We start from the raw sequence: 19379 nt of genomic DNA, 5'->3' as shown, positions 1-19379 counted from the left end.
AAGAGACTCCTCGCCTTCATGAGGAATGGCTGCGAGCAAGAGTTCACCCAACACTTTACAACCCATGGGTGGCTGGCCACGAAGACACCTGTGATGATGGAGGCGTGGTGCAGGCAACATTCATAGGAGAGGTAGGGTGGTATGATAGACAAGCTCCTCAGCATGGAGAGCGGGTTTTGGGACACATTTTTCCGGTTGCAGAAGGCAACCCACTCCGTCGACGAGGTCGAGGCTAAAAGAGTGGTTGCAGTAGAGCAAGCGACAACCGCTTGAGAAGAGTTGGTGCAATATTAGAGACTAACCACCACCAAGAGGGAGTGGAGAGTGGCCTTGGAGGCCCAACTGGAGCAAGAGAGGGTAGTCAGAGAAGGGACAGAGGGATAGCTCAAAGAGATGGAAAAATGTTTGGCAGTAGTGACTGGAGAGCTTGGGAGTACCAAGGACTTGATGGAGGTCGTACAGATGGTGAGAGTAGCACGAGAGAAGCAAAAGGTAGCAGAGCAGGATCTACAACTCCTTCGTGGTGCACCCAGGCCAACGTCCTCATCCACTCCAGGGACATCCTCTCACCCTGTTTTTCATTAGTAGATGTTGTAGTTGATCAATCCCATTTTTGTTTCATCGTATGGAAGATGATTTTTTTTTTGTGGGGCTGATGTTAGCGGCAGTTTTGCCAATAAGAATAATAATGTTTTGTTTAATAAATGGTAATTTAATGGTTTGTAGTTTTCGGGTAGTTGTTAGTTGTCAGTGGTTGGCACTCCTAAGTCCTAACCAGTCGTCGAGTGCTATATAGTTCTGGCTTGTATCGAGAATTGGGACTCTCTTTTATTGTACACATTAGATGTTCATAATAAAGTTATATCTTTTTGCAATACTAATGTGTTTTTTTTAAATTACTATGTTGAATATGCTCATTGCTGTATTTCTGTTTATTCCTGTAAATTAAAGAACAACCCCTTTAGAAGTAAACATTTTGGCACTGTTGCCAATTCAAACCTAGAGATTTGAGAGTAACCGAGAGTGGCAACAACCATGGCGGAGTAATGGGCCAATTGTTTTAATAGGAAGTAGTAGAAACTGGGAGTGACAATGAGGAAGAAACATCGTAAGATCAGTTGATGCAAGACTTGGTGAACTTGTGGGAAGTTTCGGTCGATTAGTATGTTGGTGGTAATTCGCCGACATAAGAATAAAACTTGTTTTGTTTAGTTAGTGAATAGCTGGGTAATGTTCTCGTAGGAGTTGGTTTGCAGTTGGCGACGGTTGGTATCTCTGCCAACCACTGGGTAGTATATATGCTATGATGTAATGGGAACAAGGACATGTTGTGATAACTCTGATTATTGTATCCAGTTTACTTGATGAAATAAAGATATATCGTTCTGGCCATATTATGAATTATGTTTATGTTTTGTGAATTACTTCATGAATAATATCTGTGTACTTCCATTTAGTTTACTCTGTAATCTAATTTGACACTGTAGCGGTAAACATTTTGGCACCGTTTCTGATACGAATTTGGAGATCAATATGGTGACAGGCGGTAAGCACTAATGGGCTGACCATTCGATCATCAATTGATAGTAATTGAAAGTGATACCCATGAAGAGGTGACGCAGGCAGAAGCATGGGAGGATCAATTGATGGAAGATTTGGTGGACTTGTGGGAGGTTTCGGTCACTCAATATGTGCAAAGGAAGCTTGGGAGAGATTTGTCCCTGAAGGCACGATAAGTGGCGAACTCACGATCAACCCTGTTGTATTTGATCTTCTTGGGAGCCTTCTGAGGCTGTTGGCACAAAACCTCATTGAATTGCAAGACTGAAGGGAGGAAAGCACTCGTGAACGTCGTCGGCAGTACATAATCCAGAGGTGCGAAGAACGAAATAGTAGGGAAGAGAAAGAGAGGGATACAAGTAGATGCCGTACCCCTGACAATTAATGCCCCTACGATCGAACAAAGACCAATGATGTACTGGTACCACCCGAGAGGTAGGGGAAGGATCAGTATGGAGATCCCTCCGTATAAGAGAGAAAAGTGAGCGGAGACAGCGGCTAAGGGAAATTGTTGAAGGCTCGGAGAGTCCAGAAAAGCGAAGTAAGAGTTGGAGCCTAGCTGGGAGAGGCGGAAACCGTGTACGTGGAATCAATTGGTAGAGGTTGCAAGGAGCCTACCACTTCTAGACGTAGTGGAGGATCTCGCCGACTAGGCCACACATTTGACTTCGAGTGAAGAGTCTAGAACTGAGTCTGAAAAAAGCCCGTCCGAATACTCCAAATGTGACGAAGTGTTATTACAGGACCTTGAGGGCGAGGTTGCTGAAATTTTTGAAACCAATCTGTATAGAATTGGGAATCTATCTTTGGCGGAGCAGTAAAAAATAGGAGGGTCTGAGCCGAGGACTCTAGGAAGGAGAGAATATAGAAACGAAGGTGACTAAGGTGTGAAAGACATAGAAGGTGAACGTGTAGAGGCGCGTGGCCGAGAGTGCAAGAGAGGCACTAGAACGCAAATAGAAGAACGGTCCAATTTGGTCGAACATATATAGTACCTTATAGGTGGCACATAGTACCTTCTAGGTGACACACAGTACCTTCCAGGCAAGAACAATGTTGCAGAATCAAAATACTCCAAAGAGGTAAAAACTCCCAAGATTCATAGGTGACGGGTTAGAGGACCCCGTGCGGCATTGTAAAACATGTATAACAATATGGGAGGCAAATGGCCTAGATGACCAGGTTTATTGGCTGAAGGCGTTTCCCTCTACCCTTCGAGGAATCACCATTGATTGGTACACAAACCTCGACACCCAACACAAGACAAGATGGAGTGATCTGAAGGTGTTCTAGGAAGTATTCAAACTCCTAAGGGATGACAATGAGATCATGGCTGAGATATACAATACGAAGCAAGGTAATGCTGAGAGCGTACGAGCATTCAATCGACAGTTGAAGGAATTATTGAACAAGATGGAGAACTAGCCGATTGATGGATTGAAGAAGCAGTGGTTTGTGGAGGGATTGATTCCCTCCCTCATTAAGAAAATGAAAGTTGTCCCTTTGTCCTCATACGCTAATGCCTACAATTGGGCAATGGACATTGAAAGCGAGAGAAAAACATCCAAAGGGAAGAAAAAGATCAACGACAATGACAGTACGAAGGAGAGTAGTGACGAAGACTCCAAAACCGTACAAGCCCTTCGTACAGATATGATGCAGAAGATGGAGTTGAAGGCGGAGAGGGAGAGTGGCAAAGAGGGTAAAGAACTTTGGTGCACCGACTGCCAAGTGAAAGGTCATACAAAGGGAACATGTCCAAAGAATTCGTTTTGTGACATCTGTCAGGTACTGGGATATTCCATCAGGGAATGCCCGTAGAATCTGAAGACACGGAGCACACAAGTGCTCTTCACCCAAGGGGAACAAGCTACCTCGCCAACCACACCACCCAAACCACCAACAAACTCCTATGTTTCACTAGGAGGATACTACAATAATCGACGAGGGAACAATCAGTCGAACAACAACATGTTGAGAAGTAAAATCTAGTACGATGCGAAGGGATGACCCATGAGCAACTGCCGCAAATGAAATGAGTGGGGCCCCTTCGCTCGTGAGTGTCAGAGAAGGAACAATAACAAAAGTTTGCTGTGTAAGTGGTGCAGTCCTAGGAACCATGAGGGCATTGACTGCCCAAAGTAGAAAGGGGTAAATATGCTGGACATCAAGGAGCTAGTCCGTATGCGTGGGGGGGACATACCGTACGGCGAAGCAGTTCATTCGACATCGCGTGGCAGGAGGGGAAGTAATCCGTACGATCCTATACAAATATCAACAGGTGAAGAAGGCAAACCGTACGACCAACAAACGTGTACCCTGTACGGATAGGAGCCGTACAATCCCTTCCACGTTGGTGTCTGTACACGCAGGGACCTGTTGCATAAAAAATTTGAAGGCATCTGTGCAGGAATTCGTGCCATCCGTATGGAGCTATGGGCAGAGTTCACACAAGTTGGCAGGGAAATTGGTACGATGGTCCAGACTAGCTGGGGGGACCCTAGTCACGCAATAAATTCAGACCGTTATAATAACGGCCAGGAAGCAGAAAAAGACAAAGGGAAAAATCAGCATGGCAAACATAGTGCCACCATGATAGCTACGGAGCCTGGCAGCAGCAGCAAGAAGGTGAAGATCAAGCCAAAAGTACAAAAGGATCTGGAAGGGATCACTGGAGAAAATGTGGCCTTTGAGAATGTGACTGATAGTGAATGCCGTACTTGGTGGGAGGAAACCCCTTTTGACCATGTGATAAAAGATTCTCTCAGGAAGGCACAAGTGGACCATGCTATCCAGATGCCGACATTCAACATTAGGGATTTTGAATCGGTGCTTTGTACTATGGTGTCTGGATATAACCGCCACGAGAGAGCCTCTATTATTCAGTTCCAAGGCTGCACAATACTTGTTTCCTTCAAGGCTGAGGACTTCAGGAGGGTATTTGGTATACCCGATAAGAGAGCATCTATAGCAAAACCGGCCAAGAAGCTCACCAATGAGAAAAAGAAATGGTTGCTGGATTTGGTGTGTAGAGATGACCTAACGGAAGAACAATGGAAGAGTGTGTGGTCTGATAGTAGGGGACTGAAGCGTGCTTTCATTGTACCTGGGGAGTGGAGGATGTTGATGGACTTGCTGAAAAGTCTACTCAAAGGGGCCAGCCGCGAATTTGATATAGCCATCTGGATGATAGGACTAATGAATGCCATCAAGTGTGGCAAAGTTTATAACTGGGGGCAATTCTTATCGAAGAAGCTTCATCATTTCCTCAAACTGGAGCGTGAAACATTCTATATGTGCCACCACGCCATTAGTCTGTTTCTAGATGCAGTACGTATGCAACTACCTTCAGAGATGTGGGGTACTTTTGAACCATGCGGTAGGGTGGAACCCAACAAACCATCCATGTACTATTATGTTCACCTGGACACTCTTGGTGATGCCATACAACCAGCGAAGAGGAGGAAGCTGGACATAGCAGTCGAGGTGGAAGAAGATAGCGACCTGGAACACTCGGATGAGGAGGCTGAGGAAACGGAGGAACAAGAGAGTGGAGATGAAGGATTCCGCATGGCACCACACAATGCCGGAGAAGAAGAGGAAGTGGAATAATAACAACAGGAAGGGGGGAGGAAGAAGAGCAGCTAGAGCATGGAGGATTGCGAGCACAGTGGAGAAGCACTCGGGTGAAATTTACAACCCCCAAATTATATCCTTCATCTTCCTTGGTATCGAAGGAAGCACTCACAGTGGCTAGCCTAGTAGGCGACGTAAGATCAGTAGGAGTATTGTTCAAGAAAGTTGACGAAGGGGAGCCTCCGACACAAAGATGAGTGCCGCTGCCTCAGATTGGCTTGGCCGTGCTAGAGTCACAAGCCGTACCAGCAACAGAGCGTACTAGTAAGCCAGCAGACCGTACGGGTAGTGACTTAGGCGGCACAAGAATGATGGACCGTACGGTGGCAGATAGGGACATGCAACAGTCTGGAGGTAGCAGTATAGTAGGTAGCCATACCAGAGGAAGTTGCACCGAGGGTAGCCGTACAGGAGACAGGTACTGGTACGTCATGTATTGGTATGGAGAAGCCCGTAGCAGTTGAGGGTGGTGCGGCAACACTAGGAGGGAATGAGTCCGTGGATGTATTGATGGCAAACAGGGAAGGAGGGGATGGCCAGGAGGAGTTGGGGGTGTTGGACACATTGGCAGATGATGATATAGATGCATCCTTGGATGGGTGGCTCGGGCAGTTTGCACTTGCACCTCACCTTCCCACTTCCCCTTCACCCCATGACATGGCAGTTGGCCAAGGCGAGACATAGCATAGGGCCACTCCTATCATAGATCAGGTCCAGGATGAGATGGTGTCTGCTGAGGAGCAGAACGAAGCGACTGGGGAAAGTGGACATGACCAGAAACTCATTGATGTAGAGGATAGCGGGCCTGAAGGACCACTGATAGGTCTTCACATTACACCGCCAGACCCTAGCGATCCAGCAAGCTCCCTCCAGCGGTTCTTTGGGAAGTTACAGGGGATATCGGACATAGCCTGAGGTATGGAACAATTGACTGGACAGATGGATGCCGACAATTCAGTTGACCCTGAGAAGCTCTTGCACTTCATGGCTTCGGGATGTGAGGAGTTTGCACGCCACTTTGAGCAACGGGGGGGTGTTGACGTGTCTAAAGTCGAATCGTTGCAGACTCCATCCGGCCAACGCAGAATAGAATGTACTCGCTGAGTATCCTATCCTCTCTTGAGATAAGGAAATCCCCAATGCTGTTTTTTGTTTGATCAAAGGGGACGACCTCAAGGTTTTGATTGTCAGGTCTTGACTGCGGGATTACTCAGTGGTCGATGTGATTTGCTGGGAGCACAAGGGGACTTACGATTTGCAACAAGCTGGTCTGCTGTGATTCTCAGACTATGAAACAAAATCAAAAGGGAAGGGATAGGAGATCTAAAACTAACAACACAGGTATGCGGGTAGACAGGTTCAACATAAACAATTCCTGCTTGGCCAGAATAGCTCACAACCTTGCAGGAACGGTGCAATCTTCTAGGGGGCTTGGAAGATTTTCAGACTGCAAACGCACAGCTAAGCACCCAATTTTGGCGCAGCTTAGACGGACATCTGCAATTGAACTTAGCACAATCAAAGGCTCAAGTTAACCATACAAAAGGATACACAATCAGCATATCCTCAATGGTATGAGCCCGAATCTATCAAATACCTACACACCCAAAACAGAAAGATCTATCTAAAATACTGAAAGAAACCATGCAAACAGGATGAAAACAAGACAATAAACACCAAATCAATGTTTATATATTGATTTCAGCTGCCTATTACAACAATTTTTGCAACATCTCTATGCTACTGCTAAGATCTAACCTATTCTACCTTCTAAAATCTAACTACAAAATTCTAACCTACTATCTGACTATCTAACAAAAATCTCTAACCATCTAACCCTTTACAAAAGAAAGGCCTTTGCCTTTTATAGAATTTACAATATTGAATCGAAGGCTAGGATGGACTGCATCCAAGGGTCCTGATCTGCCTTCCAGAAACTAGCAGCCTTAACCCATGCCCATTAAATTCTCACTCATCCATTCAACCACAATTTCAACTACCTGCCACTATTTGGCTTCAATTTGAGTCTATCCGGTAGTTGGACATAACTGTCCACAACTGACTTGTTTCCCCTTTCTTTCAAAATATCTGAGTGGGACCTACAAGTAGTTTTACAATAAAACAATTTCAGCTTTTTAGAAATTGAATTCCTGGAATTAAATCCAGCTGTGTGCTTTTTCTCGAGAAGGCATAAACTTGCAGCATTCAGAGTGTTCTTTGGTCTTTGGTCCCGATGGTGGACTTCATCTTTGTTTAGTGGCATGGTTCCCAATGTTTGGTTGTTCTCGCGCTCTTGCAACGCGTTCCCACATCTTTTTTCTTTTCCAGTTTTCAGTGCCTGGCCTTGATCGCGATCCTTCTTCGATTTGCATTTCAAGTCTTTCTCCTGGTTCTCTAATGACGTCCTGCATGATCAATTTCATTTCAATAAATCAATTTGAAAAATTAATTAATTTAATTTAACAAATATTAAAATTTAACGGCTGGAGGGTCATTTGAAAATTTCCCAAGTTTTAACGCTTTTACTCCTTCCGCGAATTTAGTTGTTCCTGGCAATTTTGGGCAAGAGGGGCATTCGAAAAGTTCTTAAAAAAAAGTTCATACTTAGACGTTTTCGAAATTCGGACTAAATGGCACTTCCGCAAATTTTAAGTTAACGCCTTACTATTTTATTTTCACATTTTTGGGGGGTTTTGAGAGCAATTTCAAGGTTTTTAAAACTTTGACATATTCACCCCTTTATGGTGAATTTCAGGATTTTGGGCACTTTTGCAAACTTCGGGATTTTTAGGCCTTTTGCCAATTTCGGACCTTTTAGGCCTTTTGCCAATTTCAGACCTTTTAGGCCAGTTTGCAAACCTTTAAAAAAAACTTTGCAAATTACCCATTACTGGCGAATTTCACAAGACTTGGTCTTATTTCTCCTGCACATTCAGACATAATTTAGAGGGGGTCCCCTTTCAACTGACGAGGTGTGTGTGCAATACGCACAATAGGGTGGTCGGACAGTGGTACGCCGGAGATGGTACAAGAGTGGAAGCACATGCGATTGGTGGAGGGAGTTGGCACCTTGGGAGTTAACTTGTGCAGTGTGGAGGGGTTGTTCCGAGATGTCTACTTGCAGATAAGACAAAGCAAGATGGAGCAACAGACGCAACAACTGTACGTCCCCTTGAGCGTCCCCAACACTCTAGTGGACTGTTCCGACAGCTATGTTCTAGTGCTTTCCTTGCACTCTTAGACGCGTGCGTCCTCTACACGTCCACCTCTAGTGTCCCAACACTCTGAGTACTTCTAGGCTTTGACTCGTCTCTATGCTTCCTCCGGCCGAGGGTCAATGGATCACCTAATCGCTTGGTCTTGACCACCTTGTGGCCTCTTCTCACCTTTAATGGGGTCTACGGACATGAATCCCTCAAGGATGACTTGATTTCTTTTAAGGCAACGACGCCAAAATGTTTACCGCTACAATTAGTAAATTAAATACACAAAATAATAATGTACATGACAATGCATATCAGACACGGTAGTAAAATATATCTTTATTTGCACATACAATTATTACAAAGAAGAGACCGGAGATGGTCGGCCAAGGATTACAACAGATTTGACAATACCGTCCCCCTTCCTTGGTGGTACACAATATATTTAAAGAACTCGATAGTTGCCGAGATGTGCACAACCATCAACCAACCGACACATAATTACCCGAGAGTGACAACCCACTTAATACAATTAATTAATACACCGTCGGGAAACCAAAATTATCAAACATAACAATATGTGTTTTATGCCAACAACAATATTCATAACAAAAGGTGGATTATCAAAGGACAATTTTGCATCCATTTCAAAGAGGGGATTATCAAAATATTGGAAGTTATTTCCATTTCTGGTTTGTGCCATTCTTCCTCTTGTCTTGACTATGTTCCTTGCCCACGAAGGAACATTCTCTCCATCCTTTTGCATGTGGCAACACGAAGTCCTTCATTAGACATTCCTCTCAACATTGTCTTCCTTCCATCAACTTGGAATTTCAGCTCCATTGTTTGCAAATTTAGAGTGATCTCTCTTAAAGAATAGAGCCACTGGATGTTGAGATCAACATCGGTGTCTCCAATGGTCACCACATAGAGATCATAATTGCTCGATTGTAGATTCAATCATGCTATTGTCCTTGAGCATGAAAGAGTGAATCCATTAGCAACCATGACTTTGAAGCCTTCAATTTTTTTAATCTTAAGACCTCTCTATGCTACAACTCCCTCGTCAATGAAGTTCTGTGTAGCTCTAGCATCAATGAGACCAATGATTCACTGCCCACACAACACACCACGCACCCTGAAAGAGTCGTTCTTTTGAATACTTGAGAGTTAGGAAAATGTGCTTTCATTTTCCCCCCTTTAGATTCTTTTGGTGCTTCTTCGTCATTTTCCTCCATATCAACTTGCTGTTCTGAATTTTCTGATTCAGATTCATCAGCAACTACACCTCCCAATGAAAAAACTGACTTTTCTCAAAGCACTTAACTCATTTTGAAAGTCATCATCCTTTTTTGAAGTTAGAATCTTTGGATTGATTTGACTCCTTGTAAAAATGCTTTTTATTTTTTTCATGTTGAAAGTTCTTGGGTAGAAATTTACTTTTGGGAACTACAAAATCTATGTTCCTTGCCTTCTTGATGGCTTCTTGGAGTGTTGGTGGGTCAAAATCTTTCACCCATCCCCTTAGTGGCTTAGTTAGCCCTTCATTAAATAGCACAACGAGTCTTAGATGTTAGGCACCATCACTAAAAGCCTTTGAAACTCAACAATGTAGGCATCTATTGTATCATGTTGTCTCAACTATGCAAGTTTTCTAAACTACAATTTTGGGTCCTTGTGAAATCTTTCAATGAGTTTATTGGTGAACTCATCACAGGTGGTAATGAGGTTGTGGCCTTAGGTTATCAAACTGTGGTACCACCATTCATGGGCTGCTCCATCTAAGTCCAACTTCAATACCAACTGTAGCACTTTTGACAGGCTGCTAGAACTCCTGAAAAAGTATTTTCTATTGGAGTTTTTGGCAACTGATATTGTAGTCTTTTCTGTTCTTTGTTGGAGTATCTTAGTTCTCTTTCACTAGCATTCATAGAGAACAATATGCATGATAGGCTTAGATGCACAGGCTAGCAAGATCACCAGCTTTGATAGCGTTGTAATAATCACCCCTAATTTGTTTTTTGAAACATTTCAACTATAAATGAGATAAAATGTGATGTCCAAGTAACTTTCTGATCACCCAAGTCCTCTGATGGGCAAGGTGAGAGAATACAGTGAAAAGACCATACAACAAACTAAATTGCAGCAACTGAAAGGAAAAGCACAAGGCGGCAAGCCGACCAATCCGACTTCTTTAGCTGAGTGCAATGCAACTAAAAGGAAATAACTCTACATGCTTATTCAGCGGAGTGTTTAGTACAATGAAAACAAGTACTTCACACTTATTCAACAGAGTGTAGCTACAAAGCTTCCACTTTTTTGGTGGGGAAGAATTTCTTAACTCACCACTTATTCTGTGGGATAAGTGAATACATTCTTTCCACTTGTTCAGTGGGGTAAGCAAATCCAATAAATGCCACTTATTCAGTGGGGTGAGTACATACATCAATGAGCAATGACCAAACCCATTGGCGATACTACCATCTAGTTTATTACAATGATATATCAGATGCAATACAAGTCATATAACTGCGCTGCATACTCCATAATAAGCTGAATAGTATGGATAATCAATGTAATAAAAAAACATAAGAAGTAGAATACCTCAGATTGATGAAAATATGGTAAGTTGCAGGTCTGATATCAACTATAACAGGCTGCAACAGGTCTGGACAGCAAGAAATTCACCCAAAAAACTGAACCAACTCACACCCAACACACCAACAATGAACATAAGCTGATTTGCCTCCTTAAAACAGCTCCAAACTTCACCAAAATATACTGGAAGAAGAATATATATGTCTGCTAACTAAAATCAGAAGTTTGCATGCTTGATAAGGCATTGATTTAGCAGGTACAACACCCAAAGATGTCATCAGAACTAATCTCACGTTCATTTCTCCACCTCACAAAGCCCTAGGAACTTCAAGGTCAAGGTACCCCCTTGCAAAGTGGAACGAACACTCCAAACTAGGTGCTTCAATCTGCATGTCAAATGCCTCCCAAGGACTGATACAACCAACAAGGTACAGTACAACCAGCTTCATCTTTGCCACTTTCGTACATTTATCAAGTGTGCCCCTCGGAACAAGATTATTTGATTGAATTTTTACTTTGCAAAGTGTGCTCTTGTCAAGGAAAAACAAGTCTTTTGATATCCACTTTCAGGTGTGCACCTTACACTCTTATGTATACTTGTACATTTTAAATGAAAAATGATTTCCCTTTTATGAGTGTGCACCTCATGCTCCTACAACACCAGACAATGTAAACTGGATTTTTGGACTTTACCTTTAATAGATGTGCCTTTTGTTACAAGTGTAGACTTCAACGTCGCAGTTAGCCAATTTTTATTTTGAGCACCTCCTTGTCAAAGGTGTGCCCTTGACCTCATGCCTTAGCCATTTTGTTTGAATTTTGACTGAAATTTCAATTTCTCTTCGTAGAGGTGCACACCTCAAAATAGAAAGTCTAGTTTTGAATTTTCTTCTTTTCCAAGTGTCCACTTATCTGTTCATTTTGAAAATTGAATTTGCTTTATTTGAAGTGTACACCTTATAACTGATTTTATTTTTATTTTGGTTCTATCAGTTGTGCCCTTCACTATATAACTTTGATTTCAATCACACGTCTTCCATATCCATGATCAATTGCACACCTTGATATCAATAATTTTTTCTGACCTTGAAGGTCTTAGCAAAAGGTCTTCTTATCAAATGTGTGTGCCTCTTTACTATCTATTGTGTTTACTACACAAAAGTTTGTTCTTGATAAAGGATTATCTTCTTTGGTTTTGAAAACACAATAACTTACTCCTATATTAGGTGCATGATTGGTTGTCAGATTTAGCAAAAATCTTCAATGACAATCTTCTTTCTGCACCAGGATGGACGACTTCAAGAGCCCTGTCCCATGGTCCTACAAACTTTCAGAAAAGAGCCACAAGGATGACAAGACAAAAAAACTGGACAAAACCAGATCCCAACTTGTGTGTTAGCTTTAAACTTTATTCCATATGAAATTTTTAATTAGTACAACAAGACTTAGCAGTTGTGCAATCACTATTAGTATCATAATCTTGGCCAGCAATACTACAATCAAAAGCTTCATCACTTTTGTGCTCATCCGAAATAACTATGAACTGACTTTTACTTCCCACAACTTTTGTGATGCATCTTTATCCAATAAAGACACCGTATAGGCATTGTCTGCAATCAAAATCCTTAAATGCATACATTTGTAGATGCCTGGACATGTGGCAGAGAAAGCTACAATCTTTGTCAGGTCTTTCTTTCCACATCTGATGGTTGTGAATCGAAATGAGCCCCACATTGTTCATGAAAGTCAACCGAGTGATAACAATACAAACATTTTGTTTTAGCTTGCTCAAATGAGAGTTGTGAGTTTAAAGGACAAATCATCTATCAATTCGGGTGATACTCAATGTAGCTTTGTTGGCAAGATATCCAGTGATTTGTTAATCACAAAGTCAACCAAAAGTCAAAAAAGCACAGGCTGAAAGTCTTGTTTTCCATCTTTTTTCTTACCACACCATGCTTAAGACCTTTATGTCTGGTTGTTTACTTGCTTGTGAAGGCTGAGTGTGCCATATTCATCAAGAGCTCATATCCATTGGTAAGGAAGCTGGGAAGAACAAAGTTAGGTTGCAGATTGACTCACGGCATGGTGAAAGAGTTGAAGCTGTTCAAGCATAAGTTTGCTTGGGAAGAGTGGAAGATAAGTTTTCAGCTAACTTGGATTGTGATGATCCTACCAGAATAGCTTTTTGTGCAAACTTGTGTGCTTGTGTACTTAAGCAGCCTTTACTACGATGTATTCTAATTCCAATCTTTGGAAGTAATGATCACAAAATTTATCTGTAAATTCAATGTGGAAGCTATGGCCTTCCATTTTCTGCAGTGATGAACTTGTTTGAGTCTGAGTTGTAAATTTATACCATTTAACATGTACATCATCATTATTACAATAATTAATAATAATAATATATCATGTTGTTCAGATACAACCCTCACCAGATAGAAATAATGAAATACATACTTTTTATCTGGTCCAACTTTTTCTACCTTGCTTTAAGATATTTGCAACAAAATAATTTGAGTAAATGCTGGTAATTATTTCATGTTTACTAAATCATTAAATACTGTTTCTTGATGTTTTTTAGCATGGGAGAAATTTTGTAATTTTATTCCAGAGGAGGAGCGTGATAACTTTGTTATTGCATATGCAAAGAGATTGAATGGCGATGATCCTCAAGAGAAGGTAGTGATCATTAATATTTCATAAGTTTCTACTGACCTGAACATTTTTGTTTTTGTTTCTAAAGGATACATTTCACTATTTACTTGTCACTCTGAATTGTGTAGTAGTCACATGAGGGATAAAATTATTGATATAAGTTATAAAAATATTAGGATACAAAATTGCATTTACTTGGCTTCTATGAGCAGGGGACATAAACACTCTGTTTTGTAACTTATTCCTATGCAGTCTTTGTGGATCAGAGTCATTATATTCTAATAAGCATTATAATCTGATGTATTTTTCTTGTAGAATTCAGCTGCTAAGATTTGGACAAAATGGGAAATGATGACATCCCATCTTCTTCCAAATGAAGAGTATATGAGGAAAGGAGATGATAATGAATTTTCTTTGGTAAAGATTTTAATTTTACATATCTAAATTTTTTGTTGATTGTCAATGTTCGAGTTTTAGTGGTAAGTAATGCTTCCCTCTAAGTAGAATTTACTATTTGAGCATCCTCCTAAAATATAATGGAAGAGGATAAGTTTTCATCAAAGGTTAAGCATAATTTTGGATCAACAGGAAATAAACGACTTATATCAAGGAAAATTATCTATTATTACTATTATATGCTTAGCTATGTCTGTATATTTTTGTTATATCTTGTATCATCTGGGGTCTTCTATGCTATTTAAATGTAGATCAATTTCTAAACATATGATTCGTCATAAAGAATACTGTAGGAGTTTCTTATGCATATCTAAAGCTTGTTCGATGAATAGTAAAACGTAATGTCCCACCCCAAACTGGAACACTGTAAACAGCAAATTATAGTGTTTTTTGTTTGTTTTCTGATTTCTAAAAAACTTACAATGAATATAATTAAGACATCTTCAAAACTAAATTTATCAAATACCCAGAAACTCTTATCAACTAGGAATGTCATTAATAAGTGAAATCATGAAATAGCCTCATACAGCAATAAATTCCAGATTTTACTACAAATCTGCGACTTCAAAATTTGATAGAAAAACAAGTAACCCAGTTTAGCAATGTGCTTTACATATCTGATTTAGACATACCCAGAAAATCTCTTTGCACTTTGATGAAGATAGCTCTAAAACATTTGATTGCAGGTCTGAAACACAAGGTGGCAGCTACATAGGTCACTCAGAAAACTTATTGCTGTTAATTTTGTAACGTCGGTCGTACTATTTCATGCTTCCGATATATATATTAATTTGATTACATATACTAATATGTTAACGTTAACTAATGATAAATAAAACCAAAGTTAACTTATTGGGTTTGACCAACGGTTACGCCGTTCATGATATCGGGTGGTAAAGCGATTCTCAAACAAGTCGCACTCCTTCCGATCGGGTAAGTAAATGGTGACTAGTTTATATACTGTGGTGAGAGGTACGTAGGGAAGAGATGTGTCTTCCCACGTGGGAAGACATATCTCTTCACTACGTAACCCCTCATCCACTTATATAGCATGCTTACATTGAGGAGGATGTACACACCAAAATTGATAAGTGTGGTGCATCTTTAAAACACGCTATAGCAGATAAAATACAACTTTCAGATCATATCTCCATCTCTTCTATTTTGATCACAGAATTTTGAAAGAACTTAACATTGTATCAGAGCCAGGTTCAACCGACGATGGACTGGTCCAAGAGGGGCCAGTAGCTCAGTGGTAGAGCACTCCAGCAACGTATGGAAGGTCCTAGGTTCGAGTCCTAGCTAGTCCATGTCTCAACATGGTATCAGAGCCAAGTCCAGGCTAGGAGCCCCAAGCACACGAGAGGTGTGGCTTAAGGGGGGTGTTGGTGTTGGAAATAAGCCACACCTAGACCGACGATGGACCGGTCCAAGAGGGACCAGTAGCTCAGTGGTAGAGCACTCCAGCAGCGTATGGAAGGTCCTAGGTTCGAGTCCTAGCTGGTCCATGTCTTTACATGGTATCAGAGCCAGGTTAAGGAAGATCATATTGAAATTCTGTAACGATCTCATAAACTTTCACCAGGCTCTTACTAAGATCATATTCCCATAATCCTAATGGCAATCGGAGTTAGGTTTGAAGATAGATTAGATGGAGCATCAAATTTTGTATCTTGGAAATTCAGGATCATGCTTGTTTTGAAAGAAAATAAAATTGACTCCCATGTCAAAAGTGAAATTCCTGAACCCTCTGATGATGCAAAGAAAATTCAGTGGAGCAAGGACAGTGAGAAGGCCCTTAAGATAATTGTGGATTCAGTAAGAGACTACATTGTACCAGTTATTTCTAAATATGAGACGGCCTTTCAGATGTTCAAAGCACTAGCTGACATTTATGAAATCAACAACACTAGCAGGGCTCTCACCCTAAAGAATCAACTACACCATATAAAGATCAATAAAAGAGAAACAGTTACATCCTATTTCTTGAGGATCACTGAGCTTAGGGATCAACTATCCACTATTGGACATCTAGTAGACAACAAAGAACTTGCTATGATGGCCCTAAATGGACTTCCTACCTCATGGGAATCGTCCATTCAAGGAATCAGTGCTCGTTCTAAATTTCCTAAGTTTGATAGATTGAAAACCGATTGCATTCAAGAGGAATCTCGGCTTGTCACAAGAGGAATAAAACAAAACAATGGTGATGAAGACATTCAAGTTCTAAACTCTAATTCCCACAAGAAAGGAAAGAAGAAGAACTTTAAGAGAAAGAGGGACAACAACTCAAATGGGAAGAGGTATTCAAAGAAGAAGAGAGACATTTTTGAAGTGCAATGTTTCAGATGTGACCAATACGGGCACTATGCAATGAAGTGTCTAGATAGGATCAAACAACAAGCTTCAATGGCAGAAATTAAGAAAGGGAGTAATTCCGAGAAGCTAGTCTTCTACTTAACCCTCTCTAGTCAAGTGACCTCCAGTTTCAACACGTGGGTGATTGACAGCAGAGCATCTCGACACATCACTGGATTTCGTGAGCACCTAGATACACTTGTGGAAAGTTCAAATGAAGAAGTGACAATTGGTGATGACTCAAATTATCCAGTTATGGGAATAGGAACCTGCAATATCAACCTAAAGTCAGGCATATCCCTACAGCTAAGTGGAGTTCTATTTGTACCTGGTATAAAGAGAAACCTTGTCTCAGTTTCTGCACTTGAAGATAAGGGTTACAGATTAACCTTTATGGAAGGAAAGGTACTTGCTTGGCCAAAGAACTCCACCATCAAGAAAGCCCACACCATTGGAGTAAGACAAGGGAGCCTCTACAGACTTTGTACCACTCCACCTCTAGCCTTGATTCATGAGACTCCAAATTCGAATGAACTTTGGCACAAAAGATTAGAGCACCTTCATTTCCATGCCCTACCTAAGATAGAGAAGATGGTGATCGACTTACCCAAGCTAAGTCAAAAATCTGAAGGAGCCTGCAAAGGGTGTGCCTTGGGAAAGGATACTAAAGGGTCTTTTAATTCTCGCAACAATAAATGCAAAAATGTATTAGAATTAGTTCATTCTGATTTATGTGGACCCATGTCTGTACCCTCATTAGGGGGATTTTTATATTATGTAATATATGTAGATGATTATTCTAGGAAGACCTGGATATATTTTCTGAGGTACAAAGAGTCTGAAGAAATCCTTTCTAAATTTAAGGAATTCAAACCTGTTGCAGAAAATATGATAGGTAAGAAAATCATAACCTTAAGAACAGACAATGGGGGGGGAATACACTTCTGATATGTTTAAAGATTATTGTATAAATGCTGGGATTAAGAGGGAGTTTACTATACCTTATAACCCATAAAAAAATGGGGTAGCTGAAAGAAAGAATAGGACTATAGTAGAAGCTGCTAGGGCTACGTTGTTTGACCAAAATATAGAAACCTCATTTTGGGCTGAAGCATCGAGGACAGTTGTGTACATTCAAAATAGATGTCCTCATTCTCTTCTTCACAATAAAACCCCTGAAGAAGCCTTTACTGCCAACAAAGCTGACATAAGTCATTTCCGGATCTATGGGTGTCCAGTCTATATTCATGTCCCCAAAGAAAAGAGGTCAAAGTTAGAACTTTTTGGAAAGAAATGAGTATTTGTTGGGTACAGTGAAACCTCTAAAGCCTACAGAATATACATACCTGGTCAAAGGCAAATTGAACTAAGCAGAGATGTCATCTTTGAGGAAGACATAGCATTTAGGAGGTCCAAAAGCTCTAATGAATTAGAACACCAAGATCCTCCTACAAGCTTGGATGAGGATTCCACTCCTGAGATTCAGAGGGAGACCCCTGAAGATGCTGAGCATGAAGTTCAAGGCTTACCTTTAGAAGAAAATTATCCCGAAACTAGGAAGAGACCACTTTGGGCTAAAAAGATGCTTCAAGAAGCTGAAAATTATGCTGCTCCAAAGGGGACCTTTAGAGAAAGTAAGAGACCTAACCTATTTTCCAGTTATACTACCTTGATGAGTGAGATCATTGATGCAGAACCTTCCTGTGTTGGAGATGCGCTCAAGCATCAAGTTTGGAAAGATGCTATGTCAGAAGAGTATCAATCAATTTTGAAAAATGATGTCTGGGATATTGTGCCTAGGCCTAAAGGAAAATCTGTGGTATCTTCTAAATGGCTCTTCAAAATCAAACATGCAGCAGATGGTAGCATTGAGAAGCACAAAGCAAGGTTTGTTGCTAGAGGTTTCTCACAAAAAGAAGTTATTGACTATGAAGAGACATTTGCTCCTATTGCCATATACACTTCTGTCCGAGCAATTTTGGCTATTGCAGCATCTAAAGGATGGAAAGTCCATCAAATGGATGTCAAGACTGCTTTTCTGAATGGTGAAGAAGTTTATTTGGAGCAACCTGAAGGTTTTGTGATTCATAAGGCTGAATCACATGTCTACAGATTAAAGAAAGCTCTTTATGGACTGAAACAGGCCCCCAGAGCATGGTATGAAAGAATTGATCACTATCTCTTGGAATTAGTGTTTTTCAAGAATGAAGCAGATCCAAATCTCTACTACAAGGTAATCAATGGTGAATTATTAATTCTTATTCTTTATGTTGATGATCTACTAATCACAGGAGAGGATAATTGTATTTCTCGATTTAAGAAAGAATTAGCCTTTGAGTTTGATATGAAAGATTTAGGAATTTTTCACTACTTCCTTGGATTGGAAGTTTAGCAGCAGGCAGATGGTATAATCCTTAATCGAGGAAAATACACCATTGATATACTCAAGAGATTTAGAATGTTGGATTGTAGATCCATGACCACACCTATGGAGACAAATCTGCACAAGCTAAAGGAAACAGCTGCAGAATCAGAGTTTGCAGATCGTACACTCTACAGACAGATTATTGGATCTCTGATGTATTTGGTAAACACAAGACCTGATATATGTTATGCTGTAAATGCACTAAGTCAATTCATGTGAGAACCTAGGGAAATACATCTTGTTGCTACAAAGCATATTCTGAGATATCTTCGAGGAACTATTGGTTTTGGTTTGAAATATAAACATGTGGAACTTGACCTACATGGATTCACTGATTCTGATTGAGCTGGAAGCATAGTTGACAGGAAAAGCACATCAGGATGTTGCTTCAGTTTAGGATCAGGAATGATCTCATGGATATGTAGAAAACAATCTTCAGTTGCTCATAGTTTTACAGAAGCTGAATACATTGCAGCCTCCATGGG

The 19379-nt window shown here is 40.7% G+C and overlaps 1 protein-coding gene across 2 annotated transcripts in view; it reads left to right on the top strand.

Moving 5' to 3' along the window:
- LOC131074404 (proline iminopeptidase) overlaps positions 1-19379 on the top strand; it is a 226346-nt gene that overhangs the window by 120740 nt on the left and 86227 nt on the right. For both annotated transcript variants that reach the window (XM_058011031.2, XM_058011030.2), the window contains exons 7-8: positions 13582-13679; positions 13971-14072. In XM_058011031.2, the coding sequence (XP_057867014.2) occupies positions 13582-13679; positions 13971-14072 (200 nt within the window). The remainder of the gene's footprint in view (positions 1-13581; positions 13680-13970; positions 14073-19379) is intronic.

This window comes from Cryptomeria japonica, chromosome 3 (genome assembly GCF_030272615.1).
Source record: "Cryptomeria japonica chromosome 3, Sugi_1.0, whole genome shotgun sequence".
Classification (NCBI taxonomy): Eukaryota; Viridiplantae; Streptophyta; class Pinopsida; order Cupressales; family Cupressaceae; genus Cryptomeria; species Cryptomeria japonica.
This window is presented reverse-complemented; position numbering and strand designations above follow the sequence as displayed.